At 42.6% G+C, this 23,576-nt stretch overlaps 2 protein-coding genes across 2 annotated transcripts in view; one reads left to right on the top strand and one right to left on the bottom strand.

Moving 5' to 3' along the window:
* The window catches only part of timm50 (translocase of inner mitochondrial membrane 50 homolog (S. cerevisiae)), a 29,805-nt gene extending 19,580 nt beyond the window's left edge, over positions 1-10,225 (bottom strand). The window contains exons 1-4 of the mRNA XM_037071169.1: positions 9,887-10,225; positions 8,022-8,184; positions 5,757-5,788; positions 635-656 (exon numbers count right to left, since the gene is read on the bottom strand). Of these exons, the coding sequence (XP_036927064.1) occupies positions 635-656; positions 5,757-5,788; positions 8,022-8,184; positions 9,887-10,099 (430 nt within the window). The 5' untranslated portion in view covers positions 10,100-10,225. The remainder of the gene's footprint in view (positions 1-634; positions 657-5,756; positions 5,789-8,021; positions 8,185-9,886) is intronic.
* Positions 10,226-14,029: 3,804 nt separating this feature from the next.
* On the top strand, positions 14,030-22,675 carry LOC119013751 (NACHT, LRR and PYD domains-containing protein 12-like). The gene is made up of 10 exons (XM_037088609.1): positions 14,030-14,108; positions 14,263-14,503; positions 15,615-17,406; positions 17,999-18,172; positions 18,360-18,533; positions 18,951-19,124; positions 19,220-19,393; positions 20,356-20,529; positions 20,704-20,750; positions 21,159-22,675. Exons 1-10 carry the CDS (start codon positions 14,073-14,075, stop codon positions 21,659-21,661), a joined length of 3,489 nt encoding a protein of 1,162 aa, XP_036944504.1. The 5' UTR covers positions 14,030-14,072; the 3' UTR covers positions 21,662-22,675.
* Positions 22,676-23,576: the final 901 nt, after the last annotated feature.

The following is a 23,576-nucleotide window of genomic DNA, read 5'->3' on the forward strand; positions in this document are numbered from 1 at the left end:
GATACGATTATTCTGATTCAGGGTTCTCAGTCAGGGAGCGCGACCATACCCCAATATATTCCTTAATTAATTTACAACCTTAAGTCCCTTTTCTCTTGTGAGTTACAGTGTAGGATCCATGGCTGCCAACACTAATAACCAAGGCTGCGGGAAGTTTTGCTTTTATTAAGAGCAATTTTAAATATCCAAAAAGAAAAAAAGAAAACGAGCAACTCACTGGTTTCCTTTAAAGAAAAAGTTTTTATAACACCATACAGTCTACAACTAATCCCAGACTGTAGTGGGTAGTTGGGGAGAGTTTAAATAATGTTCCAGGTAATCACAAGATTTTCCAGGACTGGAAAACTGGTAAACTGTTCTCCAGATTTTCCAGGACGCGTGGGAACTCAAAACAAAACAGACGGCAACAGCTCATCACAGACGAAACATCCAGACAACCAGGAGAAATTAAGTAACTGCTAATCAGATATAAACTTGCAAAGAACAATATTAAGCTCACACCCAAAAAAGACATTTAAACAGGAGCCTGGAACAATGGAGAGCAGCTCCTCCACACGCTGCACACATTCAGATCATCACGCTGTGAAAATACAGTGAAGTCATGAACAGAAACCATCAGTGTGTTCACACTCACCTCTGTCGAACTCGTCTGGAATCTGTCAGAGACACAGAAAAGAGGAAAGTGAGTAAAATCTCTTCACACAACAGTTGGCTGACAATCAATCAATAAATCAATCAATAATTAGGGTTTTGTGTTGACGGCAAACGTGTCAGCATCACATCTGGACCGATCAGAGCGTGTGATGTGACGACTCAGCGTTTATATTTGCCGTGATGACAAAACACAACAAATCAATCAGTTTACGATTGATAAGAAAGCAGCGAGAGGCTGCAATAAATAAAACTGAAAACAATCAAAATACCTAAAAAACAGCTAAATGAGTTACAGCAGGAAAGGAGGGAAGAGAAGACTTAGAAAGAAAAAAGGAACAGAAGAAGAAGAAAAAGAAGAAGAAGAAGAAGAGAAGTGGAATAAGAAGGACAGAGAGAATGAGGAAGATGAAAAGAGACACTGCAGGAAAAGGAAGAGAAAACAAAAGTATAAAGGATGAAGAAAAGAAAAAAAACAGGGAGGCAGAGAGAGGAGAGGAAAGAGTGAGCTGGAGCATCATGGATGGATCTGATGGAGGAGGTGATGGAGCAGACAGGGGTGGTGCTGGGCTCCACCTGCTGGCCATGAGGCAGAAGGGCGGCTGTGTTTCCCACACAGACTCCCTGAATCAACACAATGAGATTTTACTCCTTCCACAATAAAAATAAGGGGAAAAATAAAAAATCTGACTATTAGATGAGAAAACATTTACCAGTGATAAGAATACATATACACTGGGTATGACTTGAGTGTTTAATGATCATGATAAGTCACACTGAGCAGCTACATTTCTGCAGCTCTCTATCAGACTGTACGACTCAGGAAAAGGAGTTTTATGTCCTCTTTCACAGTGAACTCCAACAGAAAAACACGACGCTACGAGAACGGTATGCAAACTGACGGAGCAGTGAAAAGAAGTCATTAGAGGGGAACCAGCGGCTCACACTCGGGGGTGAATTGGTGCGAGGGGCAGAGCTCAGCTGCTGCCGGTCGTGTTGTGATGTGTGGCTCGGTGTGGACGGAGGTGTGAAACTGGCCGTTAAAAGCTCATCGACACCTTGAGACGACTGCAGAGCTGCAGCCGGGAGAGCAGCAGGGGGACAGGTTCCCACACCGCAAACACCAGTGAACCAACTACTGAAGTCAAGACAATCATCTACAATCGAAACTAAGAATATCTGGATAAGAGAACTAGACGTTTTAGATTAAATATGTTTAAAAGATGGAAAGAATCATTCCACCTTTGTTCCAGCCTCCTTCACACGAAATTCAGTCTCATGATCGATCGCCACACGTCACGTTGAGTCCCGCAGCGACACCTCGGAGGCTGGCACACTTTGTCTCACCTCCCTGACACAAGTGTGCACTTTGAAGAGGAACAATTGTCCAGCTGGGACACATGGAGTGTGAGATAAGTGTGCCGTCTCCACAGCACCTCCGACATCCGCCTCGAGACTAAAGACGTGAAGAAGTTCGACACAAGAAATCTGAAGTAGAAGAAGACAAAGCCACACAAGCGCTGAAACGATAAATTAATTTAGTCAATTAATGGCTGATCAGAGCAGCTGGTCGTCACTTTGGTCTCTAAAAAACTGAAGAGCAACTGAATTAAATCTCCTCTGAAGGCATCAAGGCTGCACTGAGACTAGTATTCCCTTCAGATGGAGCTCAAGCGTGTCCTAACTTCCCACACTTTCACCTCACAGCCTCCGGAGAGGAGTTTTAAAACAAGAAGATTTAGAGCCGATGTGTCCTTTGAAGAACCGTTTCCCAGAGTTTCTCCCCTGACAGCTGGGACCTGAGGGTGAGGACGGTGGGGGGCAGAGGTGGGAGAAGTGTGCCTTGACTTTGAAGTGCTTCAGTCTGCCTGTTGGCTAGACAGGATACAACCCGAGGGGTTTATAATGTGTGACGACGGGAAGGGAAGATCTTTACAATACAGCACGTAGCGGAAGACGAGCGCTGTTTCCCGCATCGGCACAACAATTAACAGCACTTTGATTAAGTGTGTTGATTTCACAGCAGCTGCACATTAAAATCTTTACCCGACATTCATCATGAAACAAGCTATTTATCTTAGAACTGCAAAAGAAAGTCCAGAAAACATGAAACCTCACGAGCGCTGCAGTGTTTTAGTTGAAGATGTTTCCCTGATGCAGAGACCTGAAATGAATGAGCAGCAAACTCAAGAAGTCAACATAACCATATCAGGTCTCAGGACAGGCTGTGATTGGCTGTTAATCACTGCAACTCAACAAATAACCGCCGTACTCTCACATCACATGACCGCCTCCCCTCAGAGGAGAGGATAAGATGATCCCAGCATCACAGAGGAGGCTCAGCTCTGCTTCTCTGGTGGAAATAAAATTCCATCTGTCCTGAATGTTTCTGTGTTTGGAGTTCAGCACATGTTCGTTACTTCCCCTGCTCAAGCCTGAAGAGGTTAATATGACTTAATGTTGCTGTTTTAAATCATTGTTTGAGTGGCATCATTATATAATAATCATTAACCCAAATACTGTACAACAAATGAATTACAAACAGTGAGAGCGTCACATAAACTGCAGCAGTGCAGCCATCTTGTGGCAGGAAGTGGAACAGCAGTGATGACGATCTCTCAAAGCCCAAGACTGTCATCTGTCGTCAGAACACGGCAGGAAGGCTTGGACGGTTTCAAAAACACACACATAGATTACACATACTGAAAAGATTGTGTGTGTGTGTGTGTGTGTGTGTGTGACACCGCTCCACACAGAGATGACTGAGGACACTGGGTTCAGAGAGCTGCTGTGGACGACAGCAGGACAGGAGAGTCTGCTCTCACTACCTGGAGCTCGTTACAGCGGCCGAGGCTGATATCTGACACGCTCGATATTCAGCCGACGAAGCGGCAGGAGCATCCGAAAATCCTAAATCTGGAAGCTGGACAACATGGCCAAGACCACACACACACACACACACACACACACACTCCTGGCACTGACTGTATCCTTTGAACTACGTTTCCCAGACTAACAGCTCATAAACAGCTCCGACACATGTTGCAGTCCCGTTTAGCATGAGAAGACGAGGAACAGTCTGCGGACCAGGAGGTGAGATAAGTGTGCCGTTTGAAGGGCGGCACAAGACGGCTGCAGCGCCAACATGAGAAGTGTGTCGTCTGATGGGAGCTGGATGCTCCCGACAGGAAGTCCAGGTGAGATAAGTGTGCTCTTTGAAAGGGACGGGAACCAAGAGGAGACTAAAAGACAGCTCGGCTTTCCCACAACACATCACAGCTGCTTCAACTCAACCCCAAAAAAGGATTATGAATGTCAGGATGGTTATCAAGAAGAAGGAGGAGAAGCAGAAGCAGAAGAAGAAGCAGAAGCAGAAGAAGAAGAAGCAGAAGAAGAAGAAGAAGAAGCAGAAGAAGCAGAAGAAGAAGCAGAAGCAGAAGAAGAAGAAGCAGAAGAAGCAGAAGAAGAAGAAGCAGAAGAAGAAGAAGCAAAAGAAGAAGAAGAAGAAGCAGCAGAAGAAGAAGAAGAAGGCGACTCTCATTTCAACAGACCAAAGAGTTTTGAAGCGGCTGAATCCTTGTCTTGGTAATGTCTGTTCAATAAAAGAATAAAAAATGGTCATGATGTCGCTGGAGGCTCCAGTTTGAGGTCATTCTTCTTCGTTTCTCTCTGGACGACTTTTCTTTCCCGGGCTGGCTGCTTCAAAGTCATTATGACAAAGACCACTTAGCAGGAAGCCGTCCCGACACGTTTGGCTCTTTGGTACCAACAAAAGGCCGCTAATGTGAGAGAAGTGTGCCCTTTGAAGTGGAACGTCTTTCCACACCAACACCTCCGACAGCAGATCCTGTCTGAGAGCTGAGACCCTCAGACCTCAAGATCCTGTCTGAATAAAGGAATCTTTAAGGAACAATGAGGAACAATTTGGATGATTAGTTTGGATATTGATGAGCTCTCGTCTTCTTTAAGACATCCTGAAGAAGCCTGATGATGCAGAAGCAGCAGTTAATGTGGCTCACATTAGCACCAGTCAGCCACTGTTACTGTCCATCTTAAAAAATGTTTTTATGGTCCACACGGAGGCCAAGAAGTCAAGATGTGCTGAAACTACAAACACAAGATGTATTTTGCTTTCCCCGTGTGAATTTTAGCTACTCATCAATGCCTTGAAAACAGCCACATTGTCCTGAACACGCTCATGTCACATCCGTATCTAAAAACCAAAGTAATAAAACCACAGCAGATGAAGTCGGTCGTTTCAGACGTTTCTCTCAGCTCGGCTCCACATTTTGCTTCCAGTGTTCAGAACCAGCGTAGAGCTCTCAGATCTAACTGCTGATGATTTCAGTCTTTGTTTTTTTATTTTCCAGTCTCTCCAACCTTGTGATTTACTTCAATCTGCAGGAGACATTTACTCGAACATCCTTATAATGACTCTTCAGCTGACTACAGAGACAGCAGGTCAAGTATCCGGGTGGCACGCTGGTCCATACAGTAGCACTGGTGTGTGGTACATGAGGAAGTGGTGGTCATTAGCGTGTGGAGGTGGGATAATTGGGCTCTTTGATGTTGCTGCCTTTCCCAAACTCACAGCTCAGACGGACCTGATGTCTCAGCTACCTGTCGAGTGTGCTGCGGCTCTCTTACTGTATGACGGTGAACAAAAGGAGGCCGGCGAAGGTGACGTAAGTGTGCTCCTTCCTTTCCCACACAGACGCCTCTGACAGACGGACACACGTCACAGCCACCTGTGATGTGAGTCCTTTACAACAGGAAGAGGATCTCCTACCTGCGAGGTGAGCGAAACACCACCACACATCAAAAAGGATGAAATGGAAAGAAGAAGAAGGCGGCTGAGATTCACGTGAGCGTGCTGAAGTGTGCCGACACAAAGCGGCCCATCAGCTCGGATCCGGCCACACAAGAACGTCCCATCAGAGACCAAACAGACGGATAAATGTGTCCTCACTGTGTGGACACAAGCTTTTAAAACCACCGTCACCTTCAAACACAGTCAGACACTGACAGGTAATGTGTGCAGAACCACACCTGGAGGAATGGTGTGTGTGTGTGTGTGTGTGTGTGTGTGTGAGAATACAACTTACCATGTTTCCTTGTTCGTCCACTGAATTACTGCCTAAAACAGAAAGAAACACAAAAGTTGATCAGCTGTGTGGAAACAGACGTCTTCATTATTATTTTTCACTGAGTGTGTTGGACAGCTGAGGTCTAAAGGAAAGAGCTCGGTACCGAACCTTTATGGTACCAATCAAAATGTCTCCACTGGACCGAATATCAAACACTGAAGCACTGACAGCTGTCAACGTCTCGACTCGTAAACGAACAGACTTGTTCTCTGATCTGAACTTTCACCACCGATCGTTTTCTCGATTAACTGATCAGTTGTTTGTTCTATAAAAACGTCCTGTTCTGTCCACAAACCAAAGACACTTAAGTAGTTGACAACTTACAAACTAATCAATTAAATGCTGCAGCTCTGAACATCTGAGACTCTCTGAGTTTAAACAGCTCTGATAAAGACCAGATCTAAACAGTCTATGAATCAATTAGTCAACAATCATTTAATCAAGAGCAGCTGAGGACTTTGTTTTTCTCAGTTTTATATCATTGTAACCAAACGTTGCCTTAGTTTTGTGTCACATTTGAAGAGCTTCCACACTTCTTTTGAAGAACATTACAATAGTCAATAGCTTAATCAATAATGAAACGATTCAGTCTCAATAATGACACACAAAAATATGAGTCATACTTACAAGAGAGAAAAATGGACAAAACATGAGAAACTAAAATCTCCAGAAGCATCTTTTCAGTCTTGTCTTTGTCTTCAGTGTTTCCTCAGTTTCATCACTGTATGAACGAGCTGACGCAACACTTACACCTGCAGGTATTAACTGCATGTCACCCAAATCTTGTGACAACAGAAAGAAAAAGTATTTCACAAACCTATCTGAAGGGAAACCACACAGAAAACATGTGGACGTGAATATTTTCCAGGACTCGTCAGGTTATAATCCAACAATCTTCCTTCTCCAAAGGGTTAATCCACACGGCAGAAACGTGATTAAATTCCACAAATGTACAGAGCAGATTCTGATCCGGTTCTCCAAATGTGCAACAGAATTATTCCACAACACGGATGAGATGAGGAAATAGTGAAAGGAACATTTAAAAAGACGGTAAATATCTGACAGATCCAAAGTAGCTCGTGAAATAATACGAATATATCCATCTTGTTTCTGCTCCATCCTTCCTGCCATCACTCCTCTGCAGACGAGGACTGAAAAAAACTCGACTTTAAATAAAAAAAAGGAAAAATCCGAGCGTGACTTCATACCAGAATAAAAATGAAAACTTCAGGGCCTGACGATCGAACAGACAGAAGCAGCAGCTTCATGAGAGCAGCAGATGAAGCTGACAGACCACTCGGCCAACACTTCCTCTCAGCTGCTGGGAGAATCTGCGCACTTACTGACTCTTGTTTTGTGAAGAACATTTCCAAAAAAGTTCTTCAAACATCTTCAAAAAAACCCCCCAAAAACCCCAAACTCCTAAATCCTCAGACACCGGCTCGTCTTCCTCACAGGAAGTTACAACTGAAATCTTTCTGCTGCTTCTCTCGTCACCGACTGAAAACTCAACCAGCTCGTTCAAACTTCACTCTTGACTCACGAGTATTTTCTACCTGACAAACTGAAGATTTAAGGCTCTTCATTGCTCTCAGTCCGACTCATCTCTGCTGCTCACCTCGACTGACAGCTGCTGGCTCCACCCACATGTGGGCCGTCCCTCTCAACAGGAAGCTGGGGGCGATAAACTAATCACACCCTGTGTTGACAACGTCGTCTTCCCCTTAGTGATCGGATCAGCTCAGTCACACAGAGTTTTATTTTCTTAATTAATTGAATTCTCTTTTGTCAGTAAAAGCTTTTGGACAATCAGATTGTTCAGCAAAAACACAAACATTTGTCTGTTTGCAGTTTCAAGTCTCAGTAAACGGATTCTTGTGGATTTGGACGGTTGGTCGAACTAAACAAGACAAATGAAAACATCACTTCGGGCTCTGAGAAACAGCTTTTGCTTGTTTTTCTGACTTTAGTAGTTCAAATAATTATTTGATTAACTGCAAAAATCAAGAGTTGATTCTTTAATCATGAAAATAAAGTATTAAAAAAGAGGCGAGACAGAGAAAAACTGTCAATACCTGAAACTGAAAAGCTTTTTTCCTTTGAAAAATGACGCTGAAACTGTCATATTTTTACAATTACATTTCTGAATATTTCACTGGCAGAATAATCACTTCGGACACTTCTTTTCAGACAAGTTGTTAGATTAAATTTTCCACCACTCACCGAATACGTAGACCATGCCGACCGCCCCGCCGAGGCCCATCAGCCCCGCCAGTCGCAGCACCATCTTCTTAGCGTAGGCCTTGTTCTCCTTGTCCTTCTGCTTCTTGTCGTCCTTCTGTTCTCCCTCCTGCTCACCTTCACCTCCCTCAGGAGGAGGCTGGCCCTGGACCAAAAGGAACATTTGACCACCATTAATATCATCAGTGTATTATTGTAACGCCAATCACAGACGTTATTTTGAACTGCGGGTTGATTATTACCTGATTATTGTGATGTCAATCAGATCATGACCTGATCAATGATAGCAGGGCTGTAACTAGCGATTAGATTTAAAACGCTATGATTGGAACACATTAATAAAAAGTCACTAGTATTTCTCTGAACCTGAGATCACAGACACAGTGAGGTGAATAACAGTGTGATCAAAACTCTACCAGTACATCACTGGTTATTTCAGTCCGTCCATCAGTTGTGTTATTTATAGATCACCACAGATATTCAGACACTAAACAACATCATCGTTTTAGAGAACAACATGCAGTACATCCTCTGACTTTTCATGATATTCTCCATCAAATAGAATATTTTGTAATTAATGCACAAGAAGTTTAACCTCCATGTTATTACAAGCTGCGAGGCTGCAACAGCAGGCAACAGACGTTTGACTCAGTGGGGAGATTTCCACCTGATTTTAAACAAAATGACGTTCTCCTCACCCTAACACATACTTAGTAGTTATTTATTGCCTAAAAATACAAAATGTAGTTTTAACTCACATGTGATTTTCATACTCGCCTGACATTTATTCTGGTGTTTTGGCTGTTTATTCTAATGAATTCAAGTTTATATGGTGGGTATAGTTGTGTGTTTGAACAGGTTTCTGCCAGCCTTTCCTGATGAAGCTCCTCGTGTTGACATTTCATGGCTAAGATTTTATTATTGTGAAACAGAAATATGCAGGTCAGTGGTGCGGTCAGGTTTTTCCATTCAGCGTCAGTCTGTGAGATAGAGAGGAGTGTTTTGTCTTACTGGGTTTTAGTAGCACGTCAGACACACATGGTGTGTGTGTGTGTGTGTGTGTGTGTGCTACAGATTTGGGTTTCAGTGAGGTGGATCTGAACGTGGGGAGGAGGGGGAGGGGGGGTCTGTTCTGACCTTCAAACCAAACAAACCTTGGCTGCTAACACAGTTTATCTAACAGCTCCTGCAGATAACATGGAGCTCGGTTGGTTTCGTGTGTGTGTCTGTGAGGAGCTGATACAACCTCAACATTACAGTGAGCCACACAGAGCTGACACAGGTTACAACAGCAGGGCTGATGCTAGCTACATGCTATCTGTCACAGCTAGCCATGATAAGAAACCACACGCGAATTAACGGATATTTCAGTTGGGTAATTTAGCGACTGAGCTCAGGTAGCGGCTGTCAACCAGGTGTGTCTCTGACATGTGTCACAGAGAGACACCCAACCTGTCAGTCCAGTAAAAACGCAGGCTAATATTAGCTAGCTAGCCTGTTAGCTAGGCTAATTCCAGGTTCATTCATTCAGCAGAATGCGGGACATGCGCAGTACGGAGCACAAATCTGACACTTATGAGGTTGACATTAGCCGTGACACAGTAGACATTTAACACCGTCCCGCTCTGTCCGCCTGTCGGGTAAATGTTCAGATATAAGCTAGCTTTCAGGACAACCTGAGGGGGGAATGTCACAGAAGCAGCTCCGATTTGATTCAGATGGGCACCTCGTGTGGGCGGGGTTTAGGTCCGGGCCTCGAGCCGCAGTGTATCGCTCTCCCCGCCAACATCGCTGGCTGCTGATGCGCTACGCAAATCGAGCGCACATAAGCGGGCTAGCTTCCTCACCTGACTCTGCTGCTGCTGCTGGAGTCTCTCCTGGAGGATGGCCTGAGCCAGTCCGCCCGTCGCGCTGCCTGTCCCGGCCGGCGGCTTGTCCGTGGAGAGCGTCCGGACGATATCCACCACGGCCGGGGAAGAGGCACCAACCGCCCCGCTCCTGAGCCGCAGCAGGCCCCGGCTCGCCCGCACACACATGGGGAACACAGACGTAGCCGACATGTTGGATAGCAGCTCAAGCTGCCGGCGGACGTATGTGAAAAGGACAAAAGCAGCCGATTGGCTGAGGCCGGTTTGAGTGACAGGCAGGAGGAGCGCTGAGAGCAGCGAGAGGCCACATGGAGAGGGAGGTGGGCGGGGCGTAGAGAGTCTGGTCCAATCAGAGGCAAGAGTGAGTCTGACCTTCGGTTCCGACAGAAATCTGCCATGATGGTTGATGGCAAAGTGCCCAAAGTCTGTTCAATTATATCACCTGTATGAACAATGTCAGAAAACCATCCCGAGACAGCTTTAATATGTCAATACAGGAAATATAAATAAAAACCTGAACTCATCCTGTGCAGAATGTGTTTCTGATGCGATGACAGTTTTATTTGTCAGGTATTACACAAGCAGTTTGACTCTCAACATACAATTTTCAAGAACAAACACCTTGACAAAGAGTGAAGACAAAGCTACAGGTTACACTGCTGTAATAACACTGTATGAGTGCATACATGGGCCAGAACATGTGTTTTTATTCTGACCTGTCAGACAGGCTGATTCTGCTAAATTAAAGGCATGTTTCTCTGAAATCACATTCTTAACTCTCTGGATATTTTGCAATGTGTTGCCACTAAAGTCTAAACTGAATTGGGAAAGAAAGCTTTCAGGTTTTCTGCATCCTCTGCATGGAACAATCTGGAGAGATGTCATTGCACCACTGAACTATTCTCAGTCTTTTTGTCTATTTGTGTGTGTTTCTCTGCATGGTTTCTGTTGTAACTCTGTGTTGCTGCCATTCTCAGCCCGGTTGTGAAAGAGATGCATGGGATCAGTGGGATTAGCCTCGTTAAATAAAGGCTAAATAAAAAATAAAAACATTTTTAGCCAGTATTATTGACTGCAAATGTGGAAAATAGTGTTCAGTCCATTTAAAATATGTATACTAAAGTCCCACAATGAACAAACGTGGAAATAAAGGTTAAAGTTAGTTTTTAAACACTGAGCATGTCTTTTATCTGTGCCTGTAGCTTTGTGCTCGTTTTATGTATTTCTACAAAAGTTCTTCTCACTAACACCAAAACATGTGGACACTGTGCATTCAGCACAAGGTGAAATTAAAATGCCTCTCATTTTGTAAAGTTGCCTTTTTATTGGTCAAACGACAAACTTTCACTGTCGGATCACACCAGCCTGTCAACATGTTCATGTTCTCACACATGACCACTTAATAGCCATTACCATATTGTTAGATGAGAACACAGCCATCTTTGAACTATGACCTCACACCTGTAACATTCAGTGACTCCACCTTACATGGTTACATATTTCCAGGATGACACAAACACACACAGACACACAAAACAGAAGATTTTTGCCGGCAGTTCAATATTCATATCACTGACCTATTTTAAATGAAGAGAAGTGTGTCATGGCAGACATGCGTACTTGTCTTTGTTTAGTTATATCAGGAAGTTGGAAAAATACCAGTTTGAGAGGAACAAATTTTGAGTTATTTGAAAATGTTTACGAAGACTCTCCACAGTTTAATTAAACAGGAGACTCCTATATAAAGAGGGAACAGTTTGGATACAGTTTGTAGGCTGCATACATTTGCAGTCTTCCTGTTTTTATCTCTTTAAAGTCACTGAGGATGAATTTGATCTCCTGAAGTCATCAGACTGGTTCGACTGGTTCAGTTCAGTGTTTCCAAGCAGACTTCACAGACAGACGTCAGACGAATGGATACGCAGTCAATCTAACCGATTACGGATATAACTTTTCTTCAGACCGGAGGGATCATTCTTCTAAGATCACTGTGACGCTCCTGTCTCAGGGATCAATAAAGTATCTATCTATCTATCAGGTAGACATCTTCAGGACACAGATGACCTGTCGGAATGACGGACATTCACAGGCCAAACTCGAGTGAGTGTTACTTTGTTTAATTTGGGGAAATCCTCTTTATTATTACAGTCTCTTTACCTCAATCATATTTTGTTCTTTTTGAGTACAGCCCCCTAATTCATGTAATCCTCAATCCAAAAACAAAAGACACTTAATGGTTAATGGTGCAGAAGCTAACATACTTTCTTTTTCTATTTTTATTTGCAGGTGTGGCAGCATGTTCCAGCTGTAAAAGGTACAGTCAGCTGTGTAGATTACAAGTTAACTGTGTTTCACACAAGTGTTTATTATGGTTGGATTTAGCTGTAGTGAGACAAGCAGATTAAATCCGTATAAGACTTCAATTCAGAGTCAAAACTATTATTTTTCTTCTCTTTATCAGCACCCGGCACAAGAGACCAGACTCCTCTGAACCCAGTTGTGAGTCCTTGAGGAGTGAGCGCTCTGTGCATAATTCTACTGCTTTCCAAGATGGAAACGACTCTACTGATGAAAAGTAAGGACTGAAATGCACTGTTTTTCATAGGCTACAGCAAGATGTGGTCTGGTTATGCCGGTTGTTTCCTGACAGTCTGGCATCCAGAAAAGTCAGCAGCGTCTCTATTGTCTTAGGAAACATTCTAAATTACAGGTTGACTCCACCCTGATGACTTTGTTTTATCGTTCTTTTATTACGTTTTCCTTTATTTGTTGGTGTCAATCTCTGAGGGTAAAAGAGAGAACTCTACTAAACAAGGTTATTAGTATTAGTAGCAAAATCATCGGGTCTGCACAAGAAGCTCTACAGGATCTTTACAACAAACAGCTGCTTAAAAAAGCTAACTCCATCCTTTACATCAACAGTTTCAGTTTCTACCATCAGGTTCATTGTTCAGTCTTCAACTTGCTAAAACGAACACTTTGTTCCTTCTGCCGTCTCTCTTTTAAACGCCAGGAAGAAAAGGTAGTTTACCCAGTAGGATAAAATATCCTTTTCACTTGAGTAAAATTCTTTGACAGTGTTGATTCAGTATTTTACATACATTATTTGTTAGGTTTGTGCATAATGTTATTTATCATCTTATGTGTATATCTGTATTTGTTTATTTTTGTATTTTGTGTGCTCCTATTACTGCAAAACAAATTGCCGCACTGGGGACAAACAAATGTATTGATTGATATTAGCGATGAATAGCATCAATATTAGCATCAATATTAGCATCAATATTAGCATTCATGTGGTGGAGTGTTTTTAACCGGTTTAACTCTGGACAAAATGCTCTGAACAGTTCAAAATTTGGGAACAGAGCTGGTTCCATGGTGGTGGAAAATCTCCTACTGTTGCCCTGTTTCCACCAACATTGAACCGATTCCATTCTGGTTCATGCACCTTATCTTGAACCATTCAGAGCATTTCAGCCAAAAATAAACTGGCTGAGGAAAAGTGGGCTTGCTCAATCCACAAGCACCAAGATTTCAAGAATCTTGAACAGAATTGGTTCAAGTAAATAGCGCTGAGTTAGTAGATCATGAATATGGCAATAAACATCTCCAGGTATGTTTAAAGTTACGCTAATAAAAACCAAGTTAGTTAAAGAATGTGGTTATGATAATGATACTTGATGGAATGAGAACTCTGATCTTCTGCTTTAAAGTTCGATGAGCTATATTCATCCAGTTGTGTTTTTCTGTTCCCAGTACAATGCTGGTATATTTCTGGTGAGGACAGCATCTCTTTTTAATGCGATCATTACTTTGTCTATCCTGTGGTACTTTTAGAAACCAGCAGGAGGGGCCAGAGTCCTCTGAACCCACCTGTGTGTCCATGAAGAGTGACCGCTCGATGCACCATCCTATTGCTTTCAAAGATGGACCCGACTCTACCGAACCGAGCTGTGTGTCCATGAAGAGTGACCATCCAAAGTCTAATTGCCTTAAATTAAAAGCCAGGTGCCCTCCTTCTAGACAACTGTAATGATTTAAAAGTGACAATATATGATCTACAATTTAACAAACCCTTATGTGAGTGTGCTCTACACATTATGTGTCATATTTCCTCCACAGAGACCCTCAGAAAAAGTCTGATGTTGCCAGTGTTGAATCTGCAATGAAGAATCAACCAGACCTGAAATCCATATTCATAGTATGCACATTTAAAGCCCATCTAAAATCACAATATAACAACCATTCTACTTCTCATCTGCATGCATCACTGGTTAAAGAAGTATGGGTCGTCATCAACTCATGCAGTGCGAAAGATGTGTAAAAATTAAAATTTGTGTAATTTTCTGTTTCAGTTGCTTGAGGAGAACATTGTCACCTTCATGACAAACGAGCTGAAAAAGATTCAAAGGATTCTGAGTCCAGATTACACAGACTGTTTAGAGGATAGGAGTGTGGAGGAGGAGGAGGAGGAGGAGAAGGGAGACAGTATGGATGAACAGCAGAGGAGGAGCTGCAGAGAAGCGTTTCTGAAGATCACACTGCACTCTCTGAGGGCAATGAAGCAGGAGGAACTGGCCGATTCTCTGCAGAACAGTAAGACACTTTAGTTTGCTGAAACAGGAAAACAGTGGGTTCATTTCTACAACCTCTTATTAATGTGCTCTGAAAAACTTGCAGTGACTGCCAGAAATTTGTCAAATATGGCTCTGATATGGCTAACCAACCATCCTTGACTAAGGACTCGATTTGACCTGCCCAAGATAAAATGACTTAAGACCTGCCTGTCATATGTCCCAAATTACTTGAGTCTCATGTCTGTTTATTTCATGGTAACAGTAGAGAAACTTCAGAGCATCTACAGGAAGTGCTGGAACAAGATCAATCCATAGAGGCCCCACCTCACAGTCTACGGGACTCAAAGGATCTGCCACTAACGTCCTTGTGCCACAGGACACCCTCAGAAGTGACAAGGGCTCGATGGGTCAGAGCCAGGACCGATCCACAGTGGAGCCTCAATGAGTTGGACTGGGGAATGTGGAGACAGATTTTGGCAGTGTCCCCTGGCACCAGGGGGCATTGCAATATAATGCGTTAATGAATAATATTAAGCTCATCTGATGACTTACCCCCAGAAAACGTCTTGAGACTTGGGCCAAATGACTTAAGTCACACATAGTGACTTATTTAATTGTGACAGTAGAGAAATGTCACAGCATCAATGGGAAGTGTTAGAAGTCCAATTCATGGAGGCCCCACAGTGGATTGGGCTTGGCCCATTGACGGAGTCCTGTGGTGTCTGGCAAGAGTGCGCTGGATCCTTTGAGTCCTGTGGGTTGTGAGATTGAGCCTCCTTTTCCGACACTTACCACTGATACTCATGGGACTGGGATCTGAGGATGAGGAAAGATCTTGGACACCTTGATCTTTTTGTCCCAGTCCTCTGGCATTTCTTAAGCAGTGGTGTTGCACCTGTGTTTGGGTGGGTGGCATGTGTCAAGTGGTATCCACATTAATACCAGGACCTGAAGTGTCCCCGAGAACACTGCATTATATCAAGATGGCTCTGTAGGTTAGGTTCGTCAGGGCGTCATGCAAGCTAGGACTGCCACTGCAATGTCATATAAATTAACTTTCCAATCAACTACATTACTTTTGCCACCTGTATTGTACCATCCACCAACTGACGTTGTTGTTTCCTGTTTAGAAACTCATGTCATCATCTGCCAGCGTAAACTCAAATCCAATCTGAAGAAGAAGTTCCAATTTTTATTCGAAGGTGTCACTAAAGCAGGAAACCCAACCCCTCTGAATCAGATCTATACCGAGCTCTTCATCACAGAGGGGGGAACCGGAGAGGTCAATGACGAACATGAGGTCAGACAGATTGAAACAGCTTCTAGGAAAACAGCTACACCAGAAACAACAATCAAATGTGAGGACATCTTTAAAGCCTCACCTGGAAGAGATAAACCAATCAGAACAGTGATGACAAAGGGAGTGGCCGGCATTGGGAAAACAGTCTTAACACAGAAGTTCACTCTGGACTGGGCTGAGGACAAAGCCAACCAGGACATACAGTTCACATTTCCATTCACTTTCAGAGAGCTGAATGTGCTGAGAAGGAAGAAGTACAGTTTGATAAAGCTTCTTCATCACTTTTTCTCTGAAACCAAAGAAGCAGGAAACTACAGCTTCAACAAGCCCCAGGTTGTGTTTATCTTTGATGGTCTGGATGAGTACCGACATCCTCTGGACTTCCATCACAAAAAAATCCTGACAGATGTCACAAAATCAACCTCACTGGATGTGCTGCTGACAAACCTCATCAGGGGGAAACTGCTTCCCTCTGCTCGTCTCTGGATAACCACACGACCTGCAGCAGCCAATCAGATCCCTCCTGAGTGTGTTGACATGGTGACAGAGGTCAGAGGGTTCACTGACCCACAGAAGGAGGAGTACTTCAGGAAGAGATTCAAAGACACAGAGATGGCCAGCAGACTCATCTCCCACATTAAGACATCACGAAGCCTCCACATCATGTGCCACATCCCAGTCTTCTGCTGGATCACTGCTACAGTTCTGAAGCATGTGTTAAAGACCGGAGAGGAAGGAGAGCTGCCCAAGACCCTGACTGAGATGTACATCCACTTCCTGGTGGTTCAGTCCAAACTGAAAAACGTCAAGTATGATGGAGGAAGTGAGACAGATCCACACTGGACTCCAGAGAGCAGGGAGATGATTTTGTCTCTGGGAAAACTGGCTTTTGAGCAGCTACAGAAAGGAAACCTGATCTTCTATGAATCAGACCTGATAGAGTGTGGCATCGATATCAGAGCAGCCTCAGTGTACTCAGGAGTGTTCACACAGATCTTTAAAGAGGAGAGAGGACTGTACCAGGACAAGGTGTTCTGCTTTGTCCATCTGAGCGTTCAGGAGTTCTTAGCTGCTGTTCACATCCATCTAACTTTCGTCAACCATGGTGTCAATCTGCTGCTCGAGATGCAATCCAAATCCAAATGGTCTGGACTATTCAAGGAAACATTTGCAAACCTCCATCAGAGTGCTGTGGACAAGGCTTTGCAGAGTCCAAATGGACACCTGGACCTCTTCCTCCGCTTCCTCCTTGGTCTATCATTGGAAACCAATCAGGCTCTTCTCGAAGGTCTTGTCAAAAGAAGTAGCTCACAGAACAACCAGAAAACAGTCCAGTACATCAAGAAGATGATCAGGAAGTATCGCTCTCCAGAGAGAAGCATCAATCTCTTCCACTGCCTGAATGAGCTCAAGGACAACTCTCTGCTGGAGGAGATCCAACAATACCTAGCTTCAGGCCGTCCTTTCACAGATAAACTGTCTCCTGCTCAGTGGTCAGCCCTGATTTTCTTCTTACTGTCATCAGAAAAACATCTGAATGTGTTTGACCTGAAGAAATTCTCTGCTTCAGAAGAAGGGTTTCTAAGGCTGCTACCAGTGATCAGATCCTCCAACAAATCTCTGTAGGCACAAAGATAAAATGATTAATTATTAGGGATGCATTGATTTATCAGCCAGACGATTTTCATTAAAGGTGTCAGTACTGAAAGAAAAGTCATTCTCATTGTGTATTTATATCACAACCACTTATGACTCCATTCTGAAGGGAACCGGGCATTCGAAAACAAGAGGTGGAGATAAAAATGCACAGGACTTTAACACACATAACTTCTGTTCATGTCCTGTGTAAAAACCAAAAGTCAACTGTGAGTTATTTTTTCTGACAAATGTGGTTAACTTATGTCACATTCATGACAAATATTAAGTTACGTTCATGATTCAATTTAAGTTTCATACGTAACACATATTTTAATCAAAACCAAGATGTTTTAGCACCAAACTGAACAGCAACAGTAGGACAAAGGTCTGCAAACAAAGGTCAAGAACAATACAAACAATCAGCATCAGCTATCAGCCAAATTGTTATTTTAAACATCTTTATCAACCCCAAAAATTCACAATCGGTGCATCCCTAATATATACATCAACATATGAATACCGAAAGATTTAACATACTTAAATGCACAGATGTGTTTTCTACCTATTTTCCCTCAGACTGAGTGACTGTAACCTGTCAGAGCGAAGCTTTGCAGTCCTGGCAACAGTTTTAAGCTCCCAATTCTGCAGTTTGAGAGAGCTGGACCTGAGTAACAACAACCTGGAGGATTCAGGAGTGAAGCTGATCTGCACTGGACTGGAGAGTCCAAACTGTAGACTGGAAACCCTATGGTGAGATTAAGTTATTGTGTTGTTTGCCTTTTGTTTTGCACAATCACTTGTATTGCTCATCTAGAGAGAAGACTGGGTTACAGTACAAATCATTTAACTCTATGACCATCTTTCATGTTGCTCTCAGGGAGCAAATCTGTCTAGGCAGCTTCTTACTTGAAAGGATAATGTTTCATTTCACTTGTAGGTTGAATCAAACCGGTCTCACAGAGACATGCTGTCAGGATCTCTCATCTGTTCTTGCCTCCGAGTTCTCTACACTGAGAGAACTGTACCTGAATCACAACAGACTGCTGGACTCAGGAGTGAAGCTGCTGTGTACTGGATTGGGTAGTCCACACTGTAAAATTGAAGGTCTCAGGTTAGATCAATTTAGATTTTCCTAATATTAATGTCTAAACTGCCAAAAAAGTCTCTCATGAACATGCCCCTGACCTGGAGTTGTACTGTATAATGGATATTTTCACAACTCAGACAAATGTTAGATGATTGATCTCTTCACCTTCATAACAAATCAGAGGAGGGGTACATTCAGACTTGACATTTTTTGATGTTGCAGCTTAATGTATTTAGGTTGAATTTTCAGTGTTATGTTGTGACCACCCTTTGCTTATGGTGTGATTAGGCTAAGGTACAAAAACTTGGTCTAAGGTCAGGAAAGGATTATGTTTTGTCCTAAAATACCTGTAAATGTAAATGTAAATGAAATGAAATGTAAAAATAGCTGGAAATGTCCTGCAATCTCACTGAAATGATTTCTTATTTTTTTCTCCTTCAGGCTGAGTTCCTGCAGTTTGTCAGAGAGAAGCTGTGAATTTCTGGGTTCAGTTCTCAGCTCTGGATCCTCCAGCCTTAGAAAACTGGACCTGAGTATGAACAGTCTGAAAGATTCAGGAGTGAAGCATATCTCAGCTGGACTACAGAGTCCACACTGTAAACTGGAGACACTCAGGTAAGGTTATGCAGTGTGATCACTACAATATTGTTTGCTCAGTTTCTCATGTTTGTTTATTCACTTAGAAAAAATATTCAATTTAATTCCTTCAGGCTGAAGTTCTGTGGTCTGACAGAGGAAAGCTGTGGAGTTCTGGCTTCAGTTCTCAGCTGGAAGTCCTCTTGTCTGAGAGTGCTTGATGCAACCAATAACTCCCTGCAGGACTCAGGAGTGAAGCAGCTGGCTGCTGCACTAGGAAGTCCTGGTTGTCGACTAAAATCTCTCAGGTGACAGCTCCTGAAACTTAAGAATAAGAATAAAAACCTTAACCTCTCCAACTACATATGTAGTAGTGGTTCCTAAGGCTGGTAAACACTGCACTGCTCAGAACTCACTGTTCACTGACAAAAACTAATGCTGTTGTCAGGCCTGGGCAGGAGATAGGACTCTGATGCAGAATTAGGGCAATTCAGTCAGGCTGTTATTGTGAAATATATTTCTTCACTTGAACTCTTAAGCAAAGTGACCAAACAAAGAATCTATGAATCACAATCCCTAAACAGGAAACAACAACAGGACTAACTGAAGCAAAAGACCTCAAAGGAAAAAGATAAACAGAAAACCACTCACAAGGAGGAAAATGAAAAACTGCAAGGAACTAAACTACACTGGCCCACTAGGCCAAGAACTTACAACAAACTCACTCCAAAAAGGAGGAAGGCGAAAATGGCTATAAACAAAACTACTCTATTGATAACTATGAACATTTAAGAAACAAAAGGCTATAAACTTAAACTCAAAACTTCAGTGAGAAAACTTACAAACAAAAAGTCACTCACTTAAGAGGATCAAGATCCTAGAAATGCACACTTGGAATCTTGGCGTGATTGTGGCTGTGAACGAGGTGCATGATGGATTCAAACACTCTGGCACAAGACAAAGGGAGACACGGACTATATAACACATGAGGGTAATGGGAAACAGGTGGAAACAATCAGGGATCAGGGGAGATGTCAGACCAGTGACACAAGAGGAGGGGCAAGTGACCTGGAATTAGAGGAGAGTTAGACTTTCAAAATAAAACAGGAAATTCACAAGACAATACCCCAAGACAAGACAAACCTCACCGCTGTGTGACAGTTGTCAACTGCTCTACATGACGTTTTCTGATTCAGTTTCAAAAATTAAACGTTTAACTGCATTAACACAAGTTAACCAAGTCTTTGTTGTTTTTGTTTTTATTTTGTAGCCTGTCAGGTTGTCAGGTATCACAGGAGGGCTGTGACTATCTGGCTTCAGCTCTGAGCTCCAACCCCTTCTATCTGAAAGAGCTGGACCTGAGCTACAACCATCCAGGAGAATCAGGTGTGAAGTTGCTTTCTGCTAAACTGAGGGACCCACTCTGCAGACTGAACACTCTCAGGTATGGAGGGCCTTGCTGTTATTCATATTTGTCATGTTTGTAGCATTCTCACCACATATACTAGATATTATTAAACACTCAAACTGCACAAGATATGACAGAAAACAATGTAATGCTCATGTCTCTAAAATGAAATATATTATGATGTCTGACATTGTTTACCACTCACTTCAGGGTGGACAATGGAGGAGCCCAGAGGCTAAAACCACATCTGAGGAAATGTAAGTATTTCATGTTATTTGTCTGATTTCTCACTCTCACTGCTGAAACAATGATATCATTCATTCAAACCTTGATCTGCTATTGATGATGTTGCATCATAAATGATTTAATAGAATAAATGATCATACCTCCAGTGAATAATTTTAACCAAAGTAACCAATTTTCCTAAAATAAGGAGCTTTAGAAACATCTATTGATAGATGGAGGAAACTGATGTCAAGCCACTGGTTGTTCTTACTGATACAGCTACTACTACATGTATGTCATGTCATCACAATAATGTTTCCCCCAGAGACTGGAGGCATCCCACCTCACCTGAAACAAAGCCAATGCCTTACCCCCTGCCCTTAGTTTCATTTTACAGCAAATTTATAACTTTATTTATTTTTGGTGTTTTTTTCCTTCAGATGCCTGCTATCTCACACTGGACCCAAATACAGCCCATATTGACCTCATTCTGTCTGACGACATGAGGGAGGTGACAGGGGTAAAACTTTCAGCACGGCATGATAATTTCACAGGTCAAGTGCTGTGTAGAAACGGTCTGACTGGTCGTTGTTACTGGGAGGTCGAGTGGAAAGGATACGTGTCCATCGGGGTAACTTATAAGAGAGTCATACGAAAGGGTGAGGACACCAGGTCCTGGATCCTGGTCTGCTCTAAAAAGAAGTATACTCTCCTGCACAATGGCAAAGAAGCAAAGGGACACAAACTTCCCTTTGTGTCCAACAGAGTCGGAGTGTATGTGGACTGGCCTGCTGGCATCCTGTCCTTCTTCGCAGTGTTCTCTAACAGACAGCTCTGCCTCCACACCTTCAACTGCACATTCACTGAGCCTCTCTACCCCGAAATAAGGCTCTGGTTCAGTGCTCAGAATGTGCTGTGCTCAGCATCATTGTGTGACCTGTAGGAAAGAGAGAGAGCTCTGAGCTAACCAACAACTGTTGACAAAGTAGTTTGAGATGTACAGAGCACATATAAATACACTCTTAGATGACAAAAATAACTCTGTATTAAAAGACATGTTTGATTTGATTTGATTTGATTTAACCTTTATGGTGACTTTGGGTCTTGGAATAAGGCCACATAGATGTAGCTATAAGGAAGACGAAGGATCAAGAAAAATATCAGTAGTCAGGTGATGAAGAAGGTAGAAAAGAACGTAAAGTTTAGAGCATAATTGACAGAGAAAAGGAAAGCTGTTGGTAAAATCAAATCCAAAAGTGTCCCTTGTAAACATTGCGTGGCGTGTACAAGCTGACCAATCAGAGCAGACAGGGTATTCAGGAGGAGGGGCTTTAAATTAAAGAGACAGGAGCTACAGCTGCAGATGTGAGATGAGCAGATGAGCATTTAAGCATTTAAACCTTTACATTTTAATACATGTTTAAGTTGTAAAATGTCATTTAAACACAGGCAGCTGCAAAATAAGTGATATAGGAGACATCTGTTGATGTTTTCAGAGATCACAGTTACTGTCTGCAGCCCTTTAAACTGAATATTAGTCAAAACAATCATACTGATCACAGAATGAGTGTTGGATCACTTAAACATGTTTTACTTCTGTGACATGTGATGAGCAAGTGATCAACGGCCTGTTGGCCATCAACTCAACACTCAAATCCATGTTGCTTTTTTATATTTGATGTTGTAGTTTTTGTTTTTTTTGTTTTTTTTTTTGTTTTACATATAATATGTAATTTACTGAGATTGGTGGTCAAAGTGATTCTGTGGATTTCATGACTGTTTGTCCTGTTTGGGATCAGTGACTCTGCTATTAAAGTGCTGTCTGTGTGACCACACTGTGCATTATGTTGACTGTATTCGTCAGTTTGATCTTCTAGTGTTTATATATTATATTTCTATATTATAGAGTTTCACACTGACCTCTGGAGGATGGTTCAGAGTGAGGGAGAGAACACACAGCGAGAAGCCACAGATGCAAAACATCTGTACAGAGTGTGAAGGTGGAAACAAAAGCAATTTAATATTTCTACAGCTTTCAAAATATACAGTATTGTTACACAAAGTGACCACCGGAGGGCGGTGTGCACTCATGGTAATCATAATAAATACATTACATGATTATAAACACTCATCTGGACCAAAAGTAGAGAAACATGCAGCTCACACACATTCAGTGCAGCTGATGCATTAAGCATTTATAATCATGTGTCTATAATGTCCTCCAGTGGCCACACAGCAACACTGCACCCGCTTCAAAATGGACAAAGATGTCGTTACACCCTTTGACCACCAGGGGGCAGCTTACACACACATGGACACAAACACTCACATGGAAACCAACTGGACCAGGTGAGAAAGCACCTGGGTGGAGTTCAGGACTGCAACTCATCTGTTCTGTATCCATTGAATAAAAGCAAACAAGATAATGAATCCAAAAACCCAAAGAGAAAAAAGCGAACGTGATATTTTCTTGAATAAACGTGAGCGGTGTCTCCTTTTTCATCTCCTGCTGTACTCTTCCTGTTAACCAGCAGGTCTCAGCTTCAAGTCACCATTTAAGGATTTGGTCACCAAGATGAATATATATTGATCCTCTGGTAAATCCATTATATAATAAAACCAACAAACATCAACCACATTGTCCCCAGAATCTTTGCAAACAGAGTCTGATGTGTTAATGTGCTAAAATACGTTATCATACGTAGAAGACAACATTCTTAGGTTGTGACAAATTGAGACAAGAGACAAAGTGTAACTGATGTTTACAGATATCTTCAGTGAGGACTTCCACACAGGATGACCATGAAGTTGGACATCATTAAGACACATCTTGTTAAGGAGTAGATCAGAGTCCTATT

Source organism: Acanthopagrus latus, chromosome 2 (genome assembly GCF_904848185.1).
Source record: "Acanthopagrus latus isolate v.2019 chromosome 2, fAcaLat1.1, whole genome shotgun sequence".
Classification (NCBI taxonomy): domain Eukaryota; kingdom Metazoa; phylum Chordata; class Actinopteri; order Spariformes; family Sparidae; genus Acanthopagrus; species Acanthopagrus latus.

Coding starts and splice junctions, on each gene's coding strand:
- LOC119013751 (XM_037088609.1), top strand. CDS start 14,073: ATGAAGAATCAACCAGACCTGAAATCCATATTCATA. Junction 14,504..15,614: donor GGCCGATTCTCTGCAGAACA/GTAAGACACTTT, acceptor TTTCCTGTTTAG/AAACTCATGTCATCATCTGC. Junction 20,530..20,703: donor TGCAGACTGAACACTCTCAG/GTATGGAGGGCC, acceptor CACTCACTTCAG/GGTGGACAATGGAGGAGCCC.